Source organism: Anopheles nili, chromosome 2 (assembly GCF_943737925.1).
Source record: "Anopheles nili chromosome 2, idAnoNiliSN_F5_01, whole genome shotgun sequence".
Lineage (NCBI taxonomy): Eukaryota > Metazoa > Arthropoda > Insecta > Diptera > Culicidae > Anopheles > Anopheles nili.
The window spans coordinates 37,262,964-37,290,846 of record NC_071291.1 but is presented as its reverse complement, the minus strand read 5'-3'; the positions used below and the strand labels follow the sequence as shown (position 1 = coordinate 37,290,846).

Genomic DNA, 27,883 nt, shown 5'->3' with positions numbered 1-27,883 from the left:
GATGAGATTGTTTCGTCGGTTGCCAGGACACCGCCGAATGTGCACGTCCCGGTGGAAAACCACACGTGGCAGCTCATTTCTCAGCTCGTGTACACTCGCCTGCCGTAAACCTGGATTGATGTAGAAACGGTTAACACCGTCACCCAATCGACGGCTGGGTAAGGTCCATTTGGCAGTTCTTTTATCATTGGCCCACGAGGAAGCTGCCATTCAGGTGGCAGACAAGACAAACGCGAACGCATTGAAATGCCGACTCTGGTGCGTTTGCTTTTTTGTCAGCACCGCCACCCAGCAGGCTGTGGATTAATCTGACGTTTAATTACAAACCCCATCCCCGGTGACAGCCGCCAAAGAACAGTCGGCAGCCTGTTTCGTTGTTTTAACAAGCGAAAAGAAACAAAAGCCCGCTCGTGGGTGGGAGAAAAGCGGGAAAATCGTGAGGGAAAACGCACCCGCTCGTTTACATTACTTTACAACCATCCTGTGTGTTTTTCCTTTCGTTGCAGTATTGCCGTGGAGACGGTTTTATGCCCCATCGGTATGTCGGTATGTTTGCTAGCCGTATGCAAAGGGACTGCATGTTTTTTTGTTGCGTGTATGTGTGCGACGAACAACATAAAAAAATCAACTCCCACCACCTGGCTGTCACTGGAGCGAGCGGGTTTTGTGGTCGCTCGCGATGGCAGATCCGATCCATGGTTGTCGGTGAAACGATAAACCATTCGTCAGGCGGCTCATTGGGTATTAGTTACAGTTTTCCCACCCCATTCCGTACATAACGGGTAACAAAAGGAAGAGAAAAAAAAACAGTCTCTATTCAATCGGTGACCCAGAAGGAGATAAACAAACACAGACGCCGAAAAGCGCACAAACGGGGCGTCCCGTTCGTCGCGTTTTCGATCATGCATATGTTGTGAGGACCGTTTTTTCCCGATCACACCAACGTCCTGTTTATCTTTCCCTTGACCTCCGTTGCGCCCCCTTTTCGCTTATCGTTTTGCGAGGGCTCGTTAGGTGTACCTGTAGCCTGTCGGGTGGAGGATGGCGTACAATGCCGGGCAAAGATCAGGTCCGTGTTTTATTTGCACACTCCGGTACACAAATTCGTACCGGTTGCTGCGGTTCGATCTGGCTGTGCTCTCCCTATCCCACCGTTATCCGCTTGGGTGGCCAATCGCCATTTCGAGCATTCGAGATCCCGGCGGCAGGAACACCATTGTTCCATTATCGGAACCCCGGGCTAAGCGTTGCGTGTCGAGGGGATCCTTTGGCAAAAGGGGCAGATATTTGTGTTATCTCCGATAGATTTCCACCCAATCGATGTGGCTAAAGCGCCCCGCATCCCATTCGTCCTTAATAGTGCGCTTCGTGGGCCCCGGGAAAGGAAGCAAAATGCATGACTCACCACCGGCGAACGGCGTTTGAGAAAAGCTCAATTTATCAACCTGACGATGGCACCATTACGTTACAATATGGCATCCAGCACAGGACACTGCTTACGTGCCCACCGGTCTCCGTGGAACCGTTGCTCCTGGATGCTGCTCCTTCATCCGTGTTGTATTTTTATCACGCGCATTCGATCGATTCCACCCGGGCGAGACGGATCCGTGGTAGAGTCCTTAAGACAACGAACACACAGAAAAAAAAACTCTCTCCCTGTTCCACACCAACGAACCGGGAATGTGCAATGAGAAGCGGACAGACCGGTAGGATACAATGTAAATTTGCCCCATCGAATGCAAAACTGATGGCGCGAGTGGATGTGCGCCCCCATGAAGCACTAGTTGACCTCATTCTCAGGAATGCCCTGTCGTAGGTTTTGTGGTGGACGCGCTTCTACTCACACTCACACCAGTGCGCGGCCGTGTCCTTTTTCGTGCCGGCCCGATGATGGAAAGATTAATTGAGCGCTTGTTACAAATTGATGATGGCCAATTCCCGGAGCCCGAACCAAACGGTGTGATCGTAAGCTAAAATTCATCGGATGGAAAAGACAGGCTTTCATTTCCGGACCGCTCGTCCCGGGGACGATTTATGAAGGCGGTCCCTTATGTGAGCGGTTGAGCGTAAAAGTGAGATAGCGAAGGATAGTGAGAGAGCGAGATAGTGAGAAAAATACAAGGCTAAAGACGGAAGAAACAAAAAAACACCTAACACGAGTGCTGGACGAGCTGGTGTGACTGTGTGGTGTATCTTTTAATAACTCTATGCCCACGGCGTCGATGCTAACGGTGGGCCATAAGCTGACGAGAATGGGCAAAATTCCCATAAAAGATTAACCAGTGAAAATTTCGCTCTTTTCGTGCATTTAAACTCCCCCACCAATGTTGTGTGGATTGCCATCTGTTGCGTTGGGTTTGGTGTTGGTGTTTTATACTCTTTTTTCTTCTTCAATATTACTTTGTTCCCTTCGAGGAAACGTTTCGAAAATCACATCCAAAACGACGCCCTTTTGCCACGGGTGCCGCTGGCCAATGGCAGTGTGTAATGCCGAACCGTGAATCCCTGCGGAGCCAAACCACGTTACCGATGAGCCGTAACATTCTGTACACCGATTGAACCCTCCACGACCCCCTGTAGGGGGGCGTGGAAAAAAGAACTGCTTTGGAGTGGGGTTTTTTTTTTCAAAAAAAAAAAACCAAAAAAAATGCGAGTGTAATCACCACTCTGGCTTTCCAGGAAGGCAGACACCGTTTGCCCGCAGATCGCCCCGAAACGAACGGCACGATAATCTAAACAAACGTCTGAAACGTGAGAAAGCTGTCGCCGCCGTGGTTTTCCGTTTTTAAGGCATGATATCGCAAAGCGAAACCACAGCCCCGGGTGATCTTCGCGAGCCGCACGTGGAGGAGGTTTTTATTTAACAAAAATAAAACACCAACCAACTTTCCACCCGCCACGGCCACTTATTATGAGCCTTCTTTTCTCCCTAATTGACCTTATCGTCGCCGACGGGGGACACCAGTAGCACGGAATTCCCAAACGTGACCGAAGCGTGAAGGCTGGCAGTACACGGGAAAGGACGCGCCAGGACTATCCCAACGAATATGCTTCCATTTAACGCCCCGCGCGTGGTTGCGAGAAGTCGCGTTTAGACACGATCCTCCGAGCGGTTGGGGGGTTAGAATGAACGACGAGCCCGATGAAAAGTAAACTGACAACCATTTTCCCGTACTCATCGCGTACAAGTGTGCTGGGAACCGTACACCAACAGCTCGGTCGGTGTGTGTGGGTGTGCGTGTGATTGCCGAGAGGGTGGCCATCGTTCTTTTCGTCCCACCCATCGCGATCTACTCCTAATTCGAATATTGCGTGACAGTTTCCGGCAACGGTTTGGACTGTTTTTTATTTTGGCATTTTTGTTATTGTTGTCATTCCATCGTCCTGTTGGAACCCTCCAGCTTTCCCTCTGTCCGTTTCTAAGCGACAAAAGCTTATTCTATTACGCCTTCAATTGTTGTAATTGGTTGGGTATATTTTTTTCTTATTTCTCTCTCTCTCTCTCTTGATTTTCCCGCTCTCTTTCTTCTGCCAGTGGCACATTTATTAACAACACTCCCGCGGCTTGTGGCCGCGTTCGGTGCAAATGGGATGGTAAACAAAAATATTTGGGCATCGGGCGAGGCAACGTGGCTCCATTCGACTCACCCTCGTTTAGTCTAACGCTCCGAAGGGGGAAGATGCGATAATGGAGATGGCGATGCAAATATCGGCCCGAATGGCGGGTGTACTGGCGGGAAAGTGTAAAAGCAACGGAAAACCTTTTGATAATACACGTTGCCGAGGCTTTTCGCGTGGGAAAATGGACAGGAACGGTGGAAAATCGTTGGCAGCACACAAACCGGCAGGCATCCGTAATCATCGGTTCGCGCCGACAAAATGGGCCCTCTTTCGAGTGAACAATAAAAGCGAGTGGTTGTTCGATGGTTATGGTGGTGGAACGCGTTAAACTAGAATTGTGTACAGCTTTAGGCAATTCATTCCACGTAACTCGCCTCTTCAATTATGCAATATAGATTCGATTTTTTGTTTATTTATGTGCTTTGTAAGCGCCACCATGCGCCTCCATCGCGACGTTGAAAAGAAATAAGTTAATGTGGACAAGCAATCGTTTGAATCGGATGATTTTTACCAATGGCACTTTCTTCCGGCTGGTGCTTTTTCAAACATATCGTAAGAATACAACAGTACCCAAATTACGTAAAACTCGTCTTTCCAATTATGCAGCAGATGTACACATTTGCAATGTAGTAAGTTTTTCTTGCGCGTGCAAAGCATCCGCAAATGCTGTTCGTTATAAAGTTCGTTGAAAACATGAGGAGTTAAAAAAAGTTTAGCCAAAGTTATGTCTTCCAAAGTACGGCATTCAGCGATTATATTCGTTAAAGTGAAACAGGTACATGTGCTCATAAAAAACGACGGAAAATTTCGCAGGAATCAATGACGGAAAATCGAACAATATCAGTGTTATTAAAGCTAAGCTACTTGAAGTTCTTTAACGAAGCTGTTTAAACTAATTTGTGCATGGCCACCTAGCAATTTGTAACGATTTTCTATCATTTAGCTTAGTGTAATAAAGGAAATTCCTCTTACCGTCTCTTTGCAGATCTCCGTCAGTGACGAAGACTAACACTTTCCACAGGCTACTAGATTGAGCTACGACGCCAATCGACAGAAAAACCGACAAACACACTCCTTGAAAATGGAATCCATGGAAGCGCGAGTCGCCATGCTGCAGGACCTAAAGATCCAGTCCTTCGACACGATCCGCTTCGCTTCCTATCGCACGGCATGCAAGCTGCGCTACGTACAGAAGTCCACCAACCGTAAGTGTGCCAATGGTGTAGATTCCGTCGTACCGGTGTCCTAATTACGCTCCACTGTCTCATTTCCGGTCACCACCACCAGTTCATCTGGTCGACATCTGGAACGTGATTGAGGCGTTCCGCGAAAATGGCCTCAACACGCTCGAACCCCAGAACGAGGTCAGTGTGAGCCGGCTCGAAACGCTCGTGTCGTCGCTGTACCATAACCTCAACAAGCGGCTTCCGCCGAACCAGCAGGTGCACGTTGACTCGAAGGCGAGTCTGCTGTTAAACTGGCTGCTTGCGGCCTACTCCGGTGACAATTCTGGCAAAATTCGAGTCTTCTCCATCAAGGTGGCACTCGCGATCATGTGCGCTGGCAAGATGGTGGATAAATTGCGATGTAAGTGTGTGCTGTTGAGATCACCGAAATTGCTGCAAGCCTGATTATATGTGATGTTTCCCTCCTTTTGCAGACATCTTCTCACAAATATCCGACGGAGCCGGTCAGCTGATCCACTGGAAGTTGGGTGATTTCCTGCGCGAAGTGTTGGCACTCCCAGCGGCCGTCTTTGAATCGCCCACGTTCTTCTACAAGGAGGGCCTCGAATCGGAGATCTTCCCAGTGGAGAACAAGATCACAGTGAACGACTTCATGGCAGGCTTCATGACCGAACCCGGACCCGGTTGTCTCGTGTGGATGCCGCTACTGCACCGACTGGCCACCGTCGAGTCCGTCGTCCACCCAACCGTCTGTTCCGTGTGCATGCGGGAAAACTTTACCGGTTTCCGCTACCGATGCCAGCGCTGCCACGGGTACCAGCTGTGTCAGGACTGCTTCTGGCAGGGACGCGTATCCCTCAACCACCAGAACGACCACGAGGTGAAGGAGTACTCGAGCTACAAGAGCCCCAGCAAGCAGATCGGTCACTCGCTGCGCAAGAGCTTCCGCTGCGTGCCGGACAAACCGATGCAGGCGCTACCCCGGTTCCCGGAGCAGCCCGAGAAAACGCTCAACCTCTCGCACATCGTGCCACCGTCGCCACTTCCGTCACACAACGGTTTCCCCGACGGTGGCATACCGGGTCTGTACGATCGGAGCAGCACGTTGGACTCACGGTAAGCGATACCGACCTCCAAGACCGTACGATTGTGACGCTGGCGAATCCTTTCCATTCGTCCCATTTCAGAGCCACCGGTTTATCGCTGGACAGTAACGGAACCTCGGGAACGCGTGGGGCAGTTAATTCTAACGACGAAGAGCACAGACTGATTGCGCGATACGCGGCGCGGCTGGCACAGGAATCACGAACGGTGAGTTTAGGACCCGGAAAGACCAACTATTAAAGACCTATGTGGCTTATCAAACGACACTTTTACCCTTTTGCAGCCAGGCGGATCGGCTCCCGATCCGGTGCAGATAGGACTGGACAGCTCTCGGGCGCAGCGCGAGCTAATTCTGCAGCTCGAATCGAAGAACAAAGAAATCATGCGCGAAATACAGAAGCTTCGCCGGCAGCAGGAAGCAGAACAGGTCGCTCCGGAAAGTCCCGCCCTGATGAACGAACTGCGCGCTTTGCGACAGCGTAAGGGTGAACTTGAGGGCCATCTTGGTGCGCTGCAGGACTCACGCCGGCAGCTGATGGGACAGCTCGAAGGGTTGATGCGGATGCTGAAGAACCACCAAACGCAGAGCCCTCGTTCGACGCCCAACTCTAGTCCACGGTCGGGTAAAAGCCCCCCGATACCACAAGGTACGCGCTTTGGAAATTCTATCGAGCTATCCGCTTTAAACGCTTTCATTCCCGTTGTAGGACCACCGATGCCGAATACGGGCCCCCGGCAAGGACCCATCAATCCCGGTGGTTCTGGAATGCCACCGGGAGTGCCACAGGGCATGCTGCCACCCGGAGTCGGGATGCACGACCCACACATGGGACTAGTCGGCATGGACATGCGAGGATACGTACCGAACGGCAACAACAGTGAGTAGCGCGTTGATGTGGATGTTCCTGTTAAAATCCTCGCTGTTGCAAGCAACCACAAAAAGAAAAGAATCCTTCCTCTAGTCCCACTGTCCTAACGTTCCGCGCCGGCTCGGGTCCTCTGGATCCGCTCCCCGAACCGAGCAGGAAGCAAGAGCACGTCCAACGGCTGGGCGACCCTGCGCAGGCGTAGAAACGTGCAGGATCCGCTCAGGATCAACGCAAAGCTCGAACTGCTCGCCTCAACTGCTTCATCCTATCGCCATTTCCTGTTTACTTTCTTTTTAATCGGCTACTCGTTGTGCGTTTGTAATCGTTCTGTAATGCCACATCACATGCAGTGTATCCATCCCGCTCTTTCCATCATCTTCCGGGCATTTGTTTCCGGTACAGAGCTCACTCTTAAGCCATTGCTTTCACGTTTTTAATCGGTGTCGGAGGTTTGGTTAATACGTTCTTTAGGCAATTTTCCGGTTTTCTGTTGGTTTTTTGTTTTTTGTTTCTCACCTTTGGCGTGTTCACATTATTTAGCGATTCATTTTTCATTAACTCGCGATAGGGAGCGATTAGTTTTTCACTCACTCATTCCATCATTGCGCCTTTGGCCACAGCATCCGAGGGTGTCTTTTCGTCCTTTCTGTTTCAATTACTCATCCATTATTCAGCCGCTTCATGTCACATGCGTGTGTCTCATCATTCATAACTCAGCTCCTTCGTCCTTTCATACGCCACGAAGAACATTCTCGATCTGCTTCTTGTTTGTTTTCTTTTCTTTCTACGATTCTCGCTTCCAACCCGTTCGCAGATGGTAGCATTAACGGTGTTGGGTCGCTTGGCCAACGATCGAGCGCCACCACCGGAACGTGCCCACCGGTGGCCGGTGGCCGGTCGGATCTGCATTACGCGGCCGATTCCGTCTCCACCGCGATGTCCTCGCTGGTGCGAGAGCTCAACTCAGGTACCCGCGCCCGCACGGCTCCGTCCGGCTCGCTTCCATTCTTACACCCGTGCTCCTTCTGCTCGTTTTACTCTCTTTCTCTCTTTCTCTCTCTCTCTCTCTCTCTCGCACCGACATGTGTGTTCCTCTTTTTCTGTCTCGTACTCGTACTCGCACCAACATCATCACCAACGGCACCAGTCGCACAACCCTTCTCTACCTTCCTTATCGTTTGCGTATCGATCGTCCTGTCCCACCCCATGTGCATCTGGGGTGGGTGTTTTCACTCGTTATCCTTGCGTTTTTCTTCGCTCTCACGCCACGCTGATGCGCTGCTGCTGGGAACGTGGGCAAATGGGGGGGTATTTTTTTGTTTTGTTTCCTTTTGCGCTATGCATCCTTTTTTTCTCGATGTCGACTGCTAACCGTTGCCAAAACCGGGCACTTTTTGTCACTTTCATTCGCTATCGTCTTGGCTATGTGTGGCTGTGTGTGTAGTTGCGCATTTCGTATCATTATTGCCAAGCTCGTGTGCCGTATTTGCAATCAGAAAAGCTCTTCATGTTTCCTTCGAATCGTTTTGCTTTTGCGTCTCGGTTTGCATTTACTCTGTTTGGTTCTTTGACACGTGTGACTCGTGTGTGTTTCTTTTTTTTTTCACTCCACCGCTCTCCATCTCTTTGTTTGCTGTGTGTTTTGTATGTGCACGTGTCCGTGTGTGTGTGCGTATATGAGCCCTCAGTTTCGGTGGGATCCGAAGGAAACTGTACGCTTGAAAGAGAAATATGAATTAGGACCCTCATAGCCTTAGGTGCTGATTTCTGCAGGGACGTATCGAACCACGTCTTCCCGATCATGTAGTGGCTCCTATAAGCCTCAAAGGGACTCCGAAAACACCGCATAGAGATACGATCGCGCTCTGTTAGATCCTCTTACTAGCAGTCGATAGCGCCCGCTTGAGCTAATACTATCATCATCGCTATTTTACCATTTCGCCGTTTTGTTGTTTTACCATCTCGATGTTATGGCTCTTAATGTAGTCGCTGGTCCATAGGCCGGGTGAAGCGAAGGAACCTGCTCGCGTCGCATACATCCTTCCCATTTGTGCTGCATTGTTTTTCTTTTATTCGATGTGTGTACGTTGAATGTTTTGCGCTGTTTCCGTTTCCGTTCACCTTCAAAGTAGTCTTTGTATGCGCGCCTTTAACTGTCGTATCGCGAGACAAGCTATGTGCACTTCTGCTGCGCCGCTGTACGTGTTTCTTGACTAAAATCGTGTTTCTTGATATGTAAAAAAAAGAAGAAGCTTCAATTAACGATCCCTGTTCAACGCCCAGAACAACCTGAAACCTGCTTTACCCGTGCGTGCGACGGCACGTGGGTGAAAATTCGTGAGAGTACTCCCAATGCGTCCCCTCCTTGATTTCTAGGTTCATCCCCGCCGGAAACGACGTTCCTGAAGGAGCGCAGAGTTTAAAGGGCGGTTCTTCGGCTTCCACCCGTCCGGCCCGATCCGACCACCCTTCCCACCGAATAGGCGCGAACGCCACTCTCATCCCTTCGAACGGTGGGGCCAGACGAGTATCCTGTGCGCCAGAGCCTCACCCGATCGAGCCCAATTTGGGGCAGCACGCGTTCGTGCACTTTTGTGATTCGCCACACGCAACACGTGAAAGCCTGGCATCGTTTGCGGAGAACTAATCATCACTATAGTGAGACTCGAATACGAACCCGGACACACCGCGGAACGGGGGTTTGCTCACACTAAAACACACGCTCCCCTCTCTCATGTACTCTCGAACAACTGGTACACACGTTCACCGTTCCGTTTACCATTCCGTCGAACTCTTCATTAGGTGACCCTTTTTCCATCCAACGCCCCTTTTTTTTGCAAAGTGCTCTATCGAATCCTTTCGCTCGGGCTGCGGGAAGGATGCTGTGAAGAAACAAAAAAACAACAGGATTTCGATATTTTGTTTTTACCATTGCTTTTTGAGTTGCCCATTTTGTTTTTGATACCAATGGGAGGGTGGGGCTGATTTTTTGTGGGGCTGAGGGCTTGACCTTTTTTTTGTTTTCAACATATTACCAACACTCGTCCCCGACGCCCGGTTACATGAAGCAAAACAGCCTCACACCCGATCACTTCCCACACACGATGCAGTCGATTAAACGTGGTTTTTTTTTTTGATTTTATATTTGCTGTGGCAACTCCATTTTGCATAGCTTCCGGTTCCTTTGCTCCCACCCGTTCAACACACTCACCAAACAGAACATTCACCACTGAGACACCCGTGAGTCTGTTTTCACCAAAGCAAACGTTCTAAACACCTACTAGATACTCATGGCACGATCGTTCGAGGATCGTTTACACTCTATACATATATAAATATTACTTCTCTCTCTCTCTCTCTCTCTCTCTCTCTTCGTTTCTACTCGCATGCCGAATACAACACGCTCAACAACGATCACAAAAAAAAACACCAACGGCAACGATTTTGCTGTTGCTACATACGCTTCCAAATCACGCCATCCTTTCGCCGCGGCTCGTATATTTCGTACGATCAAACTACCAAACAAAATGTACACCTTCTCTACACACGCCACCGGCTTATCTAAACACGCCTCCAAAAAAAAAACCCCCTTTACAAATTATGCTAACCCAAACGCTGACTAACCACTAACCGGAACTCGTCCAAACGATTCATTCCAACCTAAACCATCTTGTCCCTTACTTTACACCTTCTCACTCTCATCGAAACACGATCCGCGATCGGGCCTCCCCCCCCCCCCCCCCTTCCGGAAAACGTGCCCGCCGGTTTTTGGGTGGGAGCGTAGTTTTCTATGCACAGTACGAAGGACATCTTCCGCCCGGTGTCGTGCATAAGCCGCCGATGCGCTACTTCTCGGAAGGATCCGACGACGACAGTATCGCGTCGTCGCAGCACACAATGCGCCACTCGCTAGGTAAGCATAAACCGTAACATTCGCCCACATTTTCGTTCATAACCCACACATGCGACGCGCGCGTGCGGCACACAAACGCAGGACGAGCAGGATCAAGAAGGGTGCGTTTTGGGAGGAGGCGCACAAACGTGAATCCGCTAGTAATGCAAGAGAGCGAGAGAAAGAGAAAACAATCGATCACTCGATCGTGTCGGATCTTCTCGCCCGACGTCCGAGTCCTTTGGGTGTGCTCAGTCGGTGGCCAATCGATCATCCTGCAGGCGAATTGGGGGAGGTTGTTGGCCCCATTTCTCAAATTCCAGGCAGTGTTTTTCAATGTCCCAGAGCTCTTACTACGGCATTGAGCAGTTCGATGTCCCATGGTCGATGACAGTATTTTTTGCGTGTTTTTTCATCACTCTACATATTCGGGATTTTTTTTGTCTGTTTTTCGTTCGATTCTGTATCCTTGCTGTATGTAGTTTTTTTTTCTTAAACGGAATGAACAAACCATCGCACCATCTGCACCGCATACGCATACAAAGTTCACCATTCGTTAGAGCAAGCCCCCCACAAAGTTAGTCGTGATGTATGTGCCTCACCGTAAAGAATATGCTCTCCAGCAAATTTATGTGTTTTGCGATGCGAAACGATCGACCTTTTTCCAACAAAAACAAACAAAAATGCACGACAAAATCAATCGATTCAATAACATTCGGAACAACCTAATTCTCCCCCCCTTCCGTAACTAACGCTGGCGTGGTTTTTGTGTGTGTGTTTTTGCACAAAGAAAACTTCCAACTAGCATAAGACGATCAGCCGATCTATGATCTAGGACCTTTCGAACCAATGCAATAACGGATCGGTGTGTGTGTGTGTGTGTGTTGATCATTATCTGTCTCTTTTGTTTTTTTGTTCACAACTCAACGTGTTACATTTTTCATGTTTCGCACCTCTTTTTTGTGTTGTTTTTGTTTTCTTTCTCTCGCATCCCTACAGGACAAAAGAGGGGTTTCCTTTTCAAAATATTCATTGTTTTTCCGTTTTTTCCCCTTTCTTTTTCTCTCGCTCTCTCTCTCTCTCTCTTTTTCTCTGTGGGATTTTTGTTTGCAGATTTCGACGAAATGCACATGACCACGCACGAGTGGAGCGAAAAGGTACGTACACAGCGTATGAACTTGTTGCAGCTAGCTGGCTAAACGATTCCTTCGTTCCCTTTTCAGGATAACACACAGTGGCAGGAGCAGTTCGCGGCCTGGAGCCTGAATTCTCAAAACCAGTAAACGATCTGCACCATAACCGCGCACCAAGAAGGATCCGAAACGGACGATCAGATGATCAAAAAGAAAAGAACGATGATCGTCCTTTGATCAGTCTCTGATTGCGCGTGGTTGATTGCATTACATTGGGCTCAGTTTTTAGTGTATCACTAAAGGACACATGATCCGGGCATGGAATCGCGACGCGCATTCCTATCGTGTCGCTAAGTTATCGCTACCATAATATGGCACGTTTCCACTTTGTTTCCTTCGTCCATATTTTATCCGTGCTTTGCCTAATTCCGCTCGATCGATCGTCATCGTTTCCAACCAAAACGGCCCGCGTCGTCATCGGGCAAAAGCGTACAAAGAGAACAAGAAGGATTTGTTGGTAGCAGTAAGACTCATCACAATAGATTCATTCCACTGGTAGTCATTTATAGGTAGTGTAGCGGTACAGGCCCAACCGGTTGCGGTGTTTGCAAGGAAGGAGCCGTTCTTACGAGCGTTAGAAGTTACGATTGACACACGGCTACGTTGTTAAAAGATTATACAGTAAGGTTTAACTTATGAGCGCGCACTTGCCAGAGCAACGGAACGTGAATGGATTTCATTTGGTCTAATCAATGGTACCAGTTTTTATTTGAGCATTATCTTATCCATTAGCTTCCATCTTGATTGTCGTCTTCCAAAACGATTGGCTCAAGTTTGTTTTTTACGTTTTCGCTTATTAGCCCTTAAGTTTTAGTATTATCAAACCCGAAACACTCCAACCGAGTCGAGATTTCATGTATCGCGCTGCTTTATGTTTGTTTCTTGTTGGATTGGAAGCGTTCGATTTCCGCTGTCTCAAGCAACCAGTTTTAATAAAAGCTTTTTTTTTGTTGTTATTGAATCATCTTATGTTTTGCCTTTTTGTTCGTTGTTGTTTGTTGATTCAATTTAGTTTCATTTTTATCGCGCATGTTAGCCGAAGGCATCTATATCCCATTTGATCAGTATTCTTCAGCTAGCAGACGTAGGGCAGACTGTTATCGTTATTATAGGAACCACGTGTTTTCATGGGCGAAAAGGGCGTCAGGGTTTTCTCCTCATCCGAGCAGCAAACATCCCCCCCTCCCTGTATTGCGATTGAACTTTTGATGGAGCATATCCTAAACAATACAGTTAAAGATATCATTACAAGGACATAAAACGTCACTAGAACATTACACCGCACCCGCTACTAGCTACTTTGCCATCTAACTGGAGGATCGGTATTTAAAGCATCTATGGCATGCTCGGTGGAAAATGTAGTGCAAAATCATCGTTCGTGTAGACAAAACGCTTCAGCGCGGAACATCATTCACACTCACTCAAAACGAAACATCGCTATTGTACAATTGGCGAAAAGTCGGCGAAATTGGTAAACAAAAAAAGAGATACCGATCGCAGTTCTTTATTGGACCGGTGTAATTTAAAATGTAATAGCAAATTTACGAGAGAACTACGAAAAGTGTTATAATCCTTTTACATACATTGTCGCTACTCAAACGCAAGTAATTAGAAAATCGATAACAATAAGAACAACAACAAAAACTCACGCAATATCGCAGTGCATTGGTGACGGCCAATTAAAAATTGGAAAGCGTAGGAAAACTTAATCATTACCAAAAAAAAAAGCATAGCACACTAGTTGGTCAACGGCAGCATGCATGCATGGTGTGCTGATAAATTTGACCGCTTCACGTTCACCCTCTGTCCTTTTTGGATCATTCATTATCATCTCGTATCAAACGGAAAGAAGGGGTTTACATTTCAAATCGCGAAGCAAACGAAAGCGAGGTGTAAAGATTTAGAATCCTGTATACCTGTAGCTAGCGAACGATAAAATAACACCCAGCTCAACACGTGAGCGGTGGCTTTCTTGAGGATCGTTTCGAAAGGCTAACCCCCCAGAAGGATAGTTTCGTCGATATAGCTTACCGATGCTTGCATCGATCCAATCTACTAACTCTTTTTATCACTTTCTCTCACTCCAATTCACGAGGCTCGGATCGTTAGAAGCGTAGGGACGTTAGCTTAGTATTCCGGGTGTTCCGGGATGTAGGTACGGATTAGAAACATCGGACACATAGGGCACTCTTCTATGGAGTCCGCTCGATGGATCTCCCGGTGAATGTGAGACAAGAACGAGTTGCAAATATCACTCTAGTCCTATCGTTTCGGTTCCATCGTATTAAAAAAACGCATTATCATGTTATAAGCAAACGTGCGGTCCGTTTGGGAGGCACACAGCGATCATGTAGATAGATAAACGTTTTAACCGTTTTTTCCGAAACCGCAACACTGTAGTCAAATATATCGGGATTTTTCCGGAGCAGGAAAATGGCAAGTGCGCCAAATAAAAGCACCCGACCAGTTCGCTCGTGCGGTGCAGGGTTCACTAATCGAGTGAGAAACGCGAAATGGAAGATCAATCGCAAACATAATACGCTGTAACACGTGTACCGTACTTTATCGCAGTTATACCTTCTTAGTATTACTACAATGGCATACTTATGACTTCGTACCGTATCTTACCGGCAGAAGGTGGGCTTGCCCCCGAAGGGCGTTTGATTGCAGTTAGATCGGAACCACAAGACTCAGACCGTGAGCAATTTGGTAGCTCTCGAGCAATGGTTGCGAGGCAAAAAAAGGGAGGCTGCCATTATTGGATCGAAGGGAATGGAAACCTCTCGGTGGGCAAATCAGCTGTTGTGGATCAGCAAATAAAGACTAAAGGACAACAATATTACCTACCATAAGACACGGCTTTCGAATTTATTCCTTACAACGCAACGGTGTGTTAATGTGATATATGTGTATACAAATCTCTATTAAACGATACTCCGGCCTTATATTCCGTGACCGTCCGAGGTAGTGGCCACGCATGCGGATTTATTCACTGAAGGTAATCGGGCTGGTTCAGTCTGGGCAGTGGCAGCGGTAATTGTACCGCTCCGCTGCTTTGTTCAAGGGGATCGGCAGCCAAAGGTACGTAACGGCTCCAACTGACCCGTTGAAGCGCTTTATAAGGGCGGCAGATGTATAACATGTGGCCCTCGCTGCTGCCTTGCCAGTGACGAGTAGATTTCTTCTGTTTGTTGTATGAATGAAGTTCGACCGGTTGATGAGCTCGGATGGAAATGTACGCTAACACACGGTAGAACCGGTAGCTGGTTCGACCGCAAACACAACACAAAAGCAAAAAACAAACGATCCTAGCGAGTTAGCTTACGACATGAGCTTTGACCGTGTCGTGAATGCAACGTAGGCCACAAATCCGACCAAACCGGTGGCAAGGATTTCCGAATTCACCCACGGGCCCTTGTACGCGCCGGGGAAGCTAACCGTAACGGTGGTGAGCGGCTTCACCGACTGAATGTCCTCTCCAGCACGCTGTGCCTTACGAACGGCGGCGTAGGATTCCTCGTCGAACAGGCGGACCGTGTACGAGCCACTGCTAACCTTCTTGATTTCTTCGTTCCAGCTGACCTGTGGGCAACAAATATTGTACACCAGGTCAGAGAGGATGAAAGTACGTATGCGAGCATGTTGTGGGTCTTGCGGGATGCGCTTTCTTACCTGGTACTTGTTGTCACCGACGCGCACAGCCGGAGCTAATTTGCCGAGAACCTCCGCGAACAGGGGCTGCTTCTCGGCACCGGCGTTGGAGCACTTGAGCGTGAACTCCGTCACAAACCCGATTTGGCTGACGATCGTGGCATCGGTGGTAGAATAGAAGTTCGTTTTCACATCTGGGTTCGCGCAAGAGTTCGCTACGGCAAAGCTCAGCGCACAACACAGCACAGCCGATGCAAGGACAAACTTGACCATTTCGCTAGCTTGTTTATCTGCTACGTACAATTCCACAATCTGAAATACAACTGGAACACGACGATGGTTCCCGGCGATCGAGGAGAAATGCAGTTTGTTGTTCGTAACGAAATAATCCACGTCGGTTCGCTCTCAGCCACGTCTGTCGGAGTTGTCATAAACAAGCGCACCGGCAGTGCTGCCAGTCAACGTGCGAAATGGCATGTAAACAGAGAACTACAATTTGAAATTTATCAATGAAAATGTTCTCAGAGGAAATTAAGAATTACTTTATAACTTCTTTTAGCTTCCAAAGGTTACAATAATCAAGCTAAGTAGCTGCAAGTTATTTGTTTTGGTGTAAAATTGAAGATTATATCCAATAGATTATTATGAAACTTAGAACGGTCGCATGCATCAAATATGTCATCCATCTATTTCAAATATTCAAAACTTAGTTCAGTTCATAGATATATTAGGACAACATATTGGAGTAGAATTGAAATAAAATTTTGCTTGTATTATAATTTGTTTGAGCATTCACAGAAATGTTTCATGTATATCACGCGTTCAACGTATTTCATCAATACATGATGTTAAGAAAGTGGATTTTAAAATCTCAAACTAAACCATAAAATAAAAAAAACCCATAAAATACTCAAGCACTATTACGTATTATCTAATTTTATCAAATATAACACCGCAACGCAACGTTTCGAACCATCAACAAAATCAGTTCTCCAATTTGTCAGCCATTTTCTTCTGCTCTTTATTGATCACAAATGGTTTGCAAGAATGATTTTAAACAGTTAGCGGGTACGAATAATGAAAAAAAATCAACAAACTGGAAACTTTTCTGAACTGGCTAGTACACATCCATTCCCGCACAGAGGCACAAGCAATTGAGATTCACTGTCCTTCTATCACGGGCACGCAACTCCAGCCAGCGCTTTTGGTTCGGAACAAACATTTCCGGTGGCAGTGGTGCTTTTTCATCGGCAGTATCTGAAATAGCAAACAAAAAACATATGTAAGACAACTTTCTATCGGACCAACGGCCTAAACTCTCACCATCACTCTTTTTGCCCGCTTTCGAGGGGCTTGGCAGGATGGAAATCGTCTCCTCGGGTTTCCGAAGCAACAGTTTGCCTACGCCCTCGCACATGCGGAGTACCTCGTGATGGGACAAAGTTTCCCGTAACCGCTCGCCTAGTGGTTCGCAAGCGATTATCCACTCGGCGACACCGTCAAAATCCTTCAGCAAATTTAGGGCACCCGCACTGCTGAACCTGGTCTTTTTCATGTAGATATGATCCAGCCATGCCTCGCAGATGATCTTTAGCGTCAGCTTTAGTATTTCGATGTCCTTCGTCGCCTGGATGACGGGCAGATAGATTTGGTTGAAGAAGTACGCCACGTACTCATTAGCGCGCTCCTGCAACACCTCCGTTTGCCAATGCTTAAAGTATGGGAAGCAGAGCGTCAGGGACGCGAGACTCGTCGTACGGCAGACTGCAGCTAACACATCGATGCACTCCGTGCAGGTCGCTTTCAGCTTGATGATGTTTTCCTTGATCTCCGATACGAGCTTGGCGCGCAAGGCAACACAAACTTGCACCTGCACCTCTAGCGGATCGTCGGCGGACAGCTCGGGCACGCGGATGTACTGCAGCTGTTCCAAACACAGGCCGATGTCGTTGTGAACCACCTTGAAGAACATCATCATGTTCCAATCGGTGCACAAGGATCGTGCCCGATTCGCTGCCCAGATGCGCATCGAATGGATGGAATGATCCAGCCGATGAAGCACCGGAATCTGCTCAACCAGCGGCAGTTCGTTGGCGATCGTTCCGATGTCACAGGTGTTCGATAGCTGCACCAACTGATAGAGCAACTCACTCCAAACCTTACCACAAACCGTCCCTTCAACCTATGGAGCCCATGCAGGGACAAAGGAAAGATCACAGCGTTAGGTTATTCCCTCAAACCTCCCTGACACGGCCACTTACGTTAACATTCTTGCCACAGAACTCGCCCTCCTCGAAGGGAAAATCCACAGGCAGACTGGATGAAACGACGGCAAGGCGAAACTGCTTGTCCCAAATCGTGCTCGTCACGTGCACCGTCAACGTTTCGCCCAACCCCTTCAACGTGGACAGTATCGGTTCCGGGGCTTCGTCCGGTTGCAGCAACGAAAGCCATTCACGCAGATACTTTGCGCACGTCGCCGGCCGGCAAGCCAACGGAGATGAGCTCCACCACAGCACCACGTGCTCCAGAGAACCTCCGATTTGCGTCCAGAGTCCTCGCGTGCCTCGGTTAACCCACTTGACAAGCTCCGGCTTCGTGAGCTCTCGCTCGAACGCCGACGGGCAGTACTTGATCACCTTCATGATTACGTTGGCGACGAAGATCTCCTCGTCGGCGATCAGGTTCTCCAGCAGATCCATACCGTCCGGTTCGTTGACGAGATAGTTGATGGAATTGTACGCCACCGCCTCGGCGGCCATATCATCGAAAAAGCTTATCGCAGGATCCTAAAACATGGCATGGAACGGAACGGTTTCATTAAAATCCTTTCTCACATTCGTCCTGCACAGGTCCTCCAGTCCCGGAACTTACATTATGCTCCGATTCGTCTGGTTCCCGTGATTCCGGCTTCACGACCGGCGTCACGACAACCTTCCGTCCTGGGGTCGCTTTTCCGCGGGCGTGAATGTCCCCGCTCGATATCATGTTAACGCTCGTCTTGCGCCTGTTGTTCATCTCCTCCTGGATCGGGTCGACGTGCTTCCCACCCTCCGGACCCTGCAGGTTCGTCGTCAGGGCGCGCAAAATTTCCACACTCGACGTGTCCGAGACGTCCTCTTCGTTCGTCACCGTCAGCGCACCCTTGCAGGTCGTCAGCAGGCAGTTGATCAGTGTGCTGCAGCACTCCTCAGCGCGCTGCTTGGTGATGAGTTGCAGGATCAGCCCTGCGTCGATCTTCTTCGGTGTGGACATAAGTGGTGGAAACGAATTGCTGCAAATCTGCGCGTTGGTCTGCGTGCGAGCCTGAGTCGTCTTTTGAGCCAGCAGGACACTCTCGTTGTGCAGCGTACACAGTAGCAGCGCACCATCGACTACAATCTCGGACGTGTATGTGGCGGCAAGCATCAGCTTGATCTGCAACCGATCGAGATCGTTACAATCGTGTTATCCGAGGTGCGGAGACGTCGCGCTACTCACCATTTTGTTGATGATGAACACTAGCTGCAAGTTGCGCTTCCGCAAGTTCTGCCGTATCAGGTGAGCCTTCCGGTTTAGCAGGATCTTGAAGAAGCTTCGCTCCACATTCTTGTCCGCTGACGACGCCGACATCCGTATGAGCCGCGTCTGCACGTGGGCCGACCGTTCGAAGCATTCGCGACTTTGTTGTAGCAACCGTTCGAATTCCTGGCCGCGTGGCGTGGCGTGTGGAGGACGATAGAAGCAAAACGCGAGCACACACATTTTGAATGAATCGCAAGGACACGAGCTCCGCGGGGCGCCTACCACGTGCTGTCATTTGCCGATCGTAAACCGCTACGTTACGCGGGGTCTATGGAATGGTTTTAGGGACGACCGATTTTGCGCACTGACAACGTTTGGCACGCCCGATGGAATGCCAGGTGGCATGCCATCGGTCGATTCAATCGTCCATTCCGGGTGGGTGGGCTTTTTATTTCATTGAACTTTGCGAAATTGAGGCATTCAAGCCTTGATGTCACCCGGAATGATCGCCGACCTTATGAACGATGTAACGGCCCTTTTTGGCAGTGGTTTTTTTTTTCGTTTTACCCTCAACAATCCCTCCCTCTCCCGCTGAACTTACTGCATGCGGCAAACCACCAAATGAGCTTTAGCAATAAAAGTTTGCATTGGGTCAAGGATGTTTGATGAAAGTTTGACCACGAGCCATTGCAGAGCAGAGGCATGCATTATGGCGATACTTTCATCAGCAATCAGGTCAACCATATTCCCAATGGACACGTTCGTTCGCTCATCATCATAAAAATGTATATTTATGTTCCCATTGAACGCGCTGAATCGCTTATCGGCATAGCATCTACTTTATGGCAGGCATTCCAAGACCAACCGTGATATGATTTTTGTTTGACACGGTATGCCATCTATTTCCTCGCTTCCGATCGTATGCTCGGCTGCGAAGGCCAACGAAATAGTTTATACGCTGCTCGTTTAAACGAAATGTGATTCATTTCCCTAACTTTGCCTTTTCACAAAAACGACTCCCCTCCAGAGTTCATTCCCCGCCAGGAGAGTCAACAGCGAAGTTTTCTTTGTCCGCTTAATGGCTGTTGGTTTATGTCTGTTTTTCATTTTCACCTCAGGTTGCACGCGAACGCGTGCCATTTTCTCCACCACCGCTTCGCCTCTACCGGCCGGGTCGTGCCCGGGTACCGACTATTCCGAGGTTCCTTTACAGACAGTTCCTGTTTCGCACGGTACCGTCATTGGCCGCTTTGCACCTGCTAATAACGCAATATCAAGGTTCCGCTGCAGGATTTCGGAAGAAACGCCAACCGACGATGATTTTCAATGTCGTTTGAATACGGTAGCTTCCCCTTTTTTTTCGTACGTTCGCGGGTGGCGTAACAACTGCCATAATTCGGTTCGCCAGCCCGCTTTTGGAGGGACAAGGTTTTAACGAGTGAACTGAAGATCGATAGCGGCAGGGTCTCAAGTGCGCGCACCATACAGCTGACTTTTCCATCACCCTGCGATATCGAACATCGGCATCGTACTCACGTAGTAATCCGGTAGGTCGATGTTGATATCCGTGGCGAACTTCTTGCCGAGTATCCGCAGTTCGCGCTCCAGCTGGCGCGATTGCTCGAACAACTTGATGACCTCCTGGTGCTGCTTCGGAAGCCACTTTGAGGTGTTCATTGCGAAAGCGGAAGCACGTAATGGTTGCAAACTCGAGAAGCAAAGAGCGAATTAACTTATCCTACCGCAGAATCACTCCATCACTCAGGCACACACGCACACACAAAGGATAACGCATTATGCAAGATCACCAGACCATCCTGAAGTATCAGGTTGCGCATAACCAGTACTGCGGCACCAGAAACTAGGTCAACATTTCGTGCTGGCACTTCCACGACGGGCTGTAAAACTACCGGTTCGTTTGGAACGATGTAAAAAGCGAATCACCACGGGATGTTGCCGGAACGAGCACGGCGTGTGGCCACAACCGATCGGAAACTGAAACTGAAAGTAGGAAAATCACGGTGCGCTTCCGACCGTGATATTGGCAACCTTGAATTTCCCGATCACACAGTCACACCCGCGGAACCCACCGTCGTCGAAATGCAACCGCGACTACCGATACCGAATGGTTTTTCTGATTCTTTATCGATTAAGCACCGACGGAGTGAGCTGATCCGAGTGACTCCGACCGAACCGAACCCGAGGACGCCCAAGGCGAGAATCTTGAAAGAGGTCGAGGTGTGCTTGCCTCCGGAAAAGTCAAGTTTATTCCCAGCACAGGTCTACTCTGCTGCACAGTGAGCCAGCACCGTTGGTTGGTTCGTTTTATTTATTTTTCTCCGTTTCCTAGGCGATGGTACACCACCGAGGACGCGCCACCTGATATGCACGAAGTTGGCCGGATTTACTGTCGGCCTAGACATTCGCAACTGTGCCTTTTCTCATTATTTCATTGCATGCCCTATGCACAACAAAACGCAACAACGCGAAGGATATTTCTTTTATACAGTTTTTAATCAACTTATCGATCAATTTTACACCAACCGCGTGTGTGTGTGGTGTCGTGTTTTCGCGTCTGTTATCGCTCCTGTTTACAGTTAATATTTCCCTCATGTTGGAGGCTCTTCTTTGTTTTACTCTATTCTCGAAGATTCATGCAATTCGCATTTGCTTGACCGTGTACATCTAATTAACATTTAAGTAAAAAGAGGAAGGAAGTGGGGTTGTGAGGGATTGCTGGTAGTTTTGGAACTGTTATAAATAGGCTGGAACAACTAAACTAACAACTGAAAAACAAACAATCGCAATTATTATTTTTTAAATAAAACCAAAACAATGTAAAACTGGTTAATCCACTCGCGCGCAGATGTCGATCCATACACTCAGACTTTTGAGTTTCTTCACTCGATTTCCCAGTTCCGCAGATGTGCTTTTGATTGCTCATACATATCTTACTACTACTTCCGCTACTGTTACGTTAAGCACATGCACATGTACTGACTGCGTTTCAATCTTTCCCGTGTACTGTACTGTGCTTATCGCAAAATCATTGTTCTTTAAAATAAAATAATTCAATATCATTCTCCTGCACATGCTTGTGGATGATGGCAAACAGCATCTTGCTTTGAGGGAAGATCCGTTTGGAGATTATTTTATGCGTTATACTATCTAGACATCTGCCACGACCCTGCCCAGTATTTGTCCGGCAATGGTTCAGTAAATTATACCGTTTATTTCACTGGAGTTGCCCTTGTTCACCAAATTTCGACACGCAGCTCGCGCTCCATCTAGATAAATTCAGTTCTCTCTAATCCACGTGCAAGTTATACGCATTACACACGATTTGGCATAATATGCTTTACAAATCCATTGTCAGATTGAATACATTTAAATTTTGGTTCACCTTATCTCATCAAATGTATTACTTTCGGTTAATGTGTTTTTTTTGTATGACTTTGCCTTTTATACACACATCATCTCAAATCCGTCCATGCCAGTTTACAGGAGTTGTAAATTATGGTGTCATGTTTAGCCGCAGCCACTTAAAACTAATTATCGTTAACGCTACATTTGAAACGCTGCTTCGTCTTACGAACCGTTGCTCTACCACATTCGAAAGAGATTAGTAATGGTTGGATAATCGTAACGAAGCGTTCAAATATTATCGAAGGTCGAACAATAATATGCCTCTAATCGCCAGCAATTATTTAAAATATTTAAAACGACATTCGTCACCCTAGTATTCAGCGGTTTAGAGAACGTTATGGTCGCATCTTGTTTGCGTGCATTTGTTTGGAAACTAGCGATTAACTACCGACAACAACTGGTGTGAAGTATGCACTACTAAGTAAAGATCGATTATAGAGTAAGCTCTTGATATGATCCACAGGAAAATGATAAACTCAGAGCATCAAAAAACGATCTGGATATCAGTGGGCAAACAAAACTTAACAATGAAACAAACGAGAGCCAGAAAATGGAGGCTTCTCAAGATCCCCAAGTCCTAGCGATGGCAACATTAAGAGAAACTGCTGCCTACGCTCCTCGCTTTTAATGCACGTATTATCGATCTAGCGAGTACTTTGCAAAAGAAATTTGCTCTCAACTTGTTTGGAACACATCGATGCTCGACGCCACTCGGTCTTGGTGGCGCAAGTATGTAATTTATTTTTATGCTTTTATATCCTGTATATCAAAGAGAATCTGTACTCGAGATTAGCACTTAGAAATGTAGCACAAGTATAGCTGGACTAGATAAGAGTTACACAAGTAAATTAGATTTTAGATATGCGCAATTTCCAACGTATCATCATCAAAAGACGGTCTCGTACATTCTGTTGCTAAACACCCCGATGAATGTCGCACAAATGAACGCACTGCATGGATCGACGCACGGTAGCCTTTCTGTTTCCTCAACTAAATTTCATATTGTTGCGAAACGTTTTACAATGCATATCCTTGTTCAATTCACTCTCTATTTACACACAATTCCCCTTGCCAGCGTTTTCGTACGGATACCGCGGCTAGCGAGAGGGCGTACAACTGTGCTACTTACATCTTACAAAATCTAGTTTGATTCCCTAAAACAGTATCATATGGTTTGCTTATATTGTTTTTCTCTGCATCCGTCCTTCCTCACATTTGCTCTCAGTCACATTCCTCTATTATTATCAAGAAAGGGTCGAATCATCATACTACGCCACTTTACTATTTTTTTTATTCATGTTTATGTTTGCACGCTTCCATTCTGCATCTTGTGTCTATGGTAATACAACTATCAATATCAATCGTTGACTGACCGGTAAAAAGTCAATCTCAAAATATTCACCCATTTATTTACGCGCTCAATTCTTGATCATTTCCATTTCAGATTTAGTTGGTTTTTGTCGTTTGATTATAAAACTAATCCTTGCATCCAGCAGCATTTCGTTTGCTCTCCAAAAGCGTGATGTTCTGATAAATAGTTAATCCGTTACACACTATTTGCAAGTTAATCTAATTGTATATCGTCGGTTATCAACACACAAGGGGACATCACACTAGGGATACTGACGAAAGATAAAAATTGGATCAGAACTAACTGAAAGAGGAGCAGCTGAAGCGCCCTCCAAAAAGACGCGAACCGCGAAGGATGATTGGACCACGGATGGTGCGGACGATGGAGGCGCCTAGCATCTATCGGCGCTTCTTCTTATTACGCCGCTTGCGCAAGTATCGCTCGCGCCAGCTAATCCTGAGGCTGATCTTTTCGCTGTCACTGTCGTCACTGTCATCGCTGTTTTTCCTACGGGGTAATTTAAACAGTCATCTTTAGTGTCCGGTCGAACTGCGACAACGGAGCGAATCAAATGTACGGAAACGTAACAGCACAAACAAACGTAGAACAACACAGGGTTGAAATACTGTACATTCGAATGTTGGAAAATTTTAATTTGCGTTATCGTTTCCATCTGATTCAAACCACTCGATTTTTCCTCTGTTAGTTGTACGCTCGCTAGTTATGATTACGCTTCTTAAAAGAGCTAGCTCAATTATCTCTATCTCTCTTTCTCTCCCTCTATTTCATGACTGCTGTTGAACAAAGCTAGTTTAATGGTACACGAATGATGCAACTGACCTATGGCGCCCGGCGTGGCGACCCAAAGATGCCCAAGATGATGAAGATGACTGAGGTATGTGACACGATGAGCAGTCGTGATGCCGTTTAGCTAGAACGTGTTGCTGTTCGATCATGGCAGAGTATGGCGATATTAAATCATGAGAAGCATAAAGCTTACGTTGAGAAATAAGCCGTACGATTTTCGCAGCCCCGTAACAATGATTGAAGTTTGTTTCATGTGAACATCATGTCAAGGACGGATTTAGTGTCTAAAGCCACAGTGTCTATTTTCCGTCGCGTTTTTTCGTGGTTACCTAGCTTTCTGGAAAAATGGAAGATAAACTCTAGCACACCCAATTTGCATGTACTTTTGTGGAAACACCAACTAACTAACGCTAAAAAATAACAAAACAATTATTTTGGCACCATTGTAAAGCTTACACAAAACTACTACACGACCCCTGCCAAAGAGTGTGCTGGGATTCGTTTCATTGGTTACAAATAGCCGGAACTGTTTTTTAACTGTCATGAAACGTAATGCTTTCCTTCTCACTCTCTCTCTCTCCAGTACACTCTCTGCTATAGTGCGTTGTTCCTAAATTACAGAAAAAATGTAATGTCTTACTTGAATAACTTAATAACGATTGACCCCCTCGTCGAATGCGACCATCTTGCTAAAAAACACTTCCAAACGCATGAAAACCTAATTTGGTGCCATCCTAGCTATTCCTAAACGCGCAGGAATATTTCTAACATCTTATTTAACATCGACCGATAATAAGCAAAGAAAAATCCCTCGTTTTGAAGTGCGCTAAAATCAGAAGAAGGAAACAACGTTGCAAAAGCTTCTAAGCTAGCTACTTAAAAACTAACACCTCATGAGCACATAATCTGTGTATCGTCCCAAGTAGGATGTTGTGGATAAAAAATAAAATTTGTAAGCTTTTTTCGTTTATCTAAACCTTTTTTTCTGTTAGCGTTCCAGTTACACAATCTTTTCGGGCCCTAGCGTATGAAGAAAATGTCTGTGCATGCCGGTACGATACGCTCGCTGCTCGTGAAACCTATAAAATGATCCAAAATGTATAGAAGAGAAAAAATGATAATAATGCTGCGCTGCGACAGTAATTCAGAAGGTGAAGGTTTAATTTTGCTCGAAAAGAAAAACAAACGGCAACGAGCGTATGAGAAAAGCACACAATGCATATGGGCGCATCGTTAAAGAGCTAGTATTGCGCTAGTGCATCGCGATTGGTGTGACTACCACAACGCTTGTTTTACTGCAGAGCAAACGCATGGTAACTATTTGATTGACTGACACAAAAATGGATGGTTCGGTGTGCTCCTGCAATGATGACGGCGATGTACAATGGGTTTGTAGCTTCGCTTGCAGCTAGGATTTTCGATTTCACTTGCTTACACATCTAAGCTAGACTAAAGCTTTCGCGGAAAGAAAGCGACAAGTGTATATACCTATATATTTTTTTGTAGCACACATACTGACACATTGACATTTGTTATAGCGCCGTTGAGTAGTATTTAAAAAATGGTGGCTTGCCATGCCTTCACTATGTTGCTGGTAATATCCGAAGGCATTTGCTGATCTAATAAACAGTTGCAACAATGATAGTGTGTGTAGTAGTAGCGGTAGTAGTAGTAATAGTAGTAGCAGTAGTAGCGGTAGTAGCATTGGTATCATGACATTAGCACTGACTGGTGTTACTTTCATCAAGATGATCGCCATTTGCTAGTAGTAGCGGTAACAGTATTGAGTGTTATCCTTGTAGTGTTATCTATCCCCTTCGATATTCATTTTCTCTCTTTCTCTCTCTCTCTTTATCTCCTCATATCGCACTTTGTGTTTCCGTGCTTTGTCATGAGCTTTGGGGTTTTCCACTTCTGGCATCCATTTCCGATTATTATATCAGCGTCATGACATTTCGTAAACTTGTACAGGAAAGGTCGTTGCGTATATGGAGCCACGCAGCAGCTCACGAGAGCTAGCTTTATTTCACAACGGCAACCACGGTTTCTCAGTTTCTATTCCGTACTTGCTGCCGTGCCTTCTTGGTTTCTATTCCGTATTTACGTCTCTAGAGTCGATTCAATTGCTCCTGAATAGCCTGCTCGGCTCGTTCGAAGTCTTCTGCCGACTCTATCTTCACTGTTTCTCACCATTCGTTCAGTATGCAATCGTCTAGTTGTGACTCGAGGATATCAATATTTGGCTCGTAGTCCTCATCCTCATCATAAGAACTGTACCGGTGAAACAGGACGAAGCAGCGTAGCAGATGGAGCCACACGATCGGTGGGTATAACGGCGAAGGGTTTTGAATTGTTCGGTACATGTTGGTGTTCATTTATGGTGTATGATGATATGTGCACGGTACAAGATTCAATTGTTAATATAGAGGCACGTTTTTGTGTATATTTGTTTTCCATTTTCACCATTTCCATGAAATAATACCATCAACACAACAGACACGTGTGAAATAGTGCAACACATACAACGCGGAATCCAATCAAAACGATTGACCATTTCAAGAGATGTGTCGAGAGAAGGAGAGAAAAAGAAAAAGAAAAAAGAGATGAGATTAATTAGTACATCGACGGCAGGGCGATTTTAGAAGCGTATGGTAATGGCAGAATAGCTTTTTTTTATTTGCGTATAAGCAGTTTTTCTTTATAAAAGCAACTATTGCTTCAAAGTATGTATATGAATTGTTACAAACGGAAGCAAAAACATTGCTCAATTTTTATGGTATATAGGCTGTAATGATGGTGCAATATGGGGAAAAGATTAAGTGGCATAATTATTTCTATGCTACGCTCGAGAGGTGATGTTTGGAAATGCGTAATTTGTAATAATTTTGAAACAGAAATAAAATAGCAAACGATTTAAAAAAAATTTAAGTTAAGTGAGATATATTGCATAACACACACACACAAATATTGAAAAGCAATGCAAGCAAAAGACATTAACAAATGATTTTAGTGATGCACCAAGCAGTGGCTGGCAAAAACAATAAACGGACCAAAGCAGTATAAAAAATAATAACTTGAATTAACCGACTGCAACCGTTCGGTTGCAACGTTATCTATGCCATTTTTATACAAAAATAAATTTAGATCACCCAAAAGACAAACATAAGTAGATAAATACGTATGCGAGAGATGCACGATATAGAAGGATAGAGACAACAGAATCATTGTGAACGATTAATACGGCAAGATATAGCTTATGATTTTTCTTACATTAACAC

The 27,883-nt window shown here is 46.6% G+C and overlaps 4 protein-coding genes across 4 annotated transcripts in view; 1 reads left to right on the top strand and 3 right to left on the bottom strand.

The window, feature by feature from the left end:
* Window positions 1-4,672: 4,672 nt before the first annotated feature.
* LOC128721898 (dystrobrevin beta) lies at window positions 4,673-12,232 on the top strand. Its single transcript, XM_053815737.1, has 10 exons — window positions 4,673-4,826; window positions 4,909-5,208; window positions 5,282-5,924; window positions 5,996-6,119; window positions 6,196-6,559; window positions 6,620-6,790; window positions 7,596-7,748; window positions 10,566-10,694; window positions 11,787-11,830; window positions 11,897-12,232. Exons 1-10 carry the CDS (start codon window positions 4,703-4,705, stop codon window positions 11,954-11,956), a joined length of 2,112 nt encoding a protein of 703 aa, XP_053671712.1. The 5' UTR covers window positions 4,673-4,702; the 3' UTR covers window positions 11,957-12,232.
* Window positions 12,233-14,782: 2,550 nt separating this feature from the next.
* Window positions 14,783-15,925, bottom strand: LOC128722098 (translocon-associated protein subunit delta). The gene is made up of 2 exons (XM_053815967.1): window positions 15,539-15,925; window positions 14,783-15,448 (listed from the first exon to the last, which is right to left on the bottom strand). Exons 1-2 carry the CDS (start codon window positions 15,788-15,790, stop codon window positions 15,188-15,190), a joined length of 513 nt encoding a protein of 170 aa, XP_053671942.1. The 5' UTR covers window positions 15,791-15,925; the 3' UTR covers window positions 14,783-15,187.
* Window positions 15,926-16,634: 709 nt separating this feature from the next.
* Window positions 16,635-20,698, bottom strand: LOC128720132 (uncharacterized). The gene is made up of 6 exons (XM_053813778.1): window positions 20,558-20,698; window positions 18,998-19,204; window positions 18,392-18,934; window positions 17,779-18,306; window positions 16,841-17,699; window positions 16,635-16,774 (listed from the first exon to the last, which is right to left on the bottom strand). Exons 1-6 carry the CDS (start codon window positions 20,696-20,698, stop codon window positions 16,635-16,637), a joined length of 2,418 nt encoding a protein of 805 aa, XP_053669753.1.
* An 831-nt stretch (window positions 20,699-21,529) lies between these two features.
* The window catches only part of LOC128720956 (uncharacterized), a 30,754-nt gene continuing 24,400 nt past the window's right edge, over window positions 21,530-27,883 (bottom strand). The window contains exon 9 of the mRNA XM_053814658.1: window positions 21,530-24,305. Within this exon, the coding sequence (XP_053670633.1) occupies window positions 24,197-24,305 (109 nt within the window). The 3' untranslated portion in view covers window positions 21,530-24,196. The remainder of the gene's footprint in view (window positions 24,306-27,883) is intronic.

Coding starts and splice junctions, on each gene's coding strand:
- LOC128721898 (XM_053815737.1), top strand. CDS start 4,703: ATGGAATCCATGGAAGCGCGAGTCGCCATGCTGCAGGACCTAAAGATC. Junction 6,560..6,619: donor AAGCCCCCCGATACCACAAG/GTACGCGCTTTG, acceptor TTCCCGTTGTAG/GACCACCGATGCCGAATACG. Junction 10,695..11,786: donor CACAATGCGCCACTCGCTAG/GTAAGCATAAAC, acceptor TTTTGTTTGCAG/ATTTCGACGAAATGCACATG.
- LOC128722098 (XM_053815967.1), bottom strand. CDS start 15,790: ATGGTCAAGTTTGTCCTTGCATCGGCTGTGCTGTGTTGTGCGCTGAGC. Junction 15,449..15,538: donor TCGGTGACAACAAGTACCAG/GTAAGAAAGCGC, acceptor TGTTGCCCACAG/GTCAGCTGGAACGAAGAAAT.
- LOC128720132 (XM_053813778.1), bottom strand. CDS start 20,698: ATGAACACCTCAAAGTGGCTTCCGAAGCAGCACCAGGAGGTCATCAAG. Junction 18,307..18,391: donor CAGACGAATCGGAGCATAAT/GTAAGTTCCGGG, acceptor GCCATGTTTTAG/GATCCTGCGATAAGCTTTTT. Junction 17,700..17,778: donor TCTGTGGCAAGAATGTTAAC/GTAAGTGGCCGT, acceptor TGGGCTCCATAG/GTTGAAGGGACGGTTTGTGG.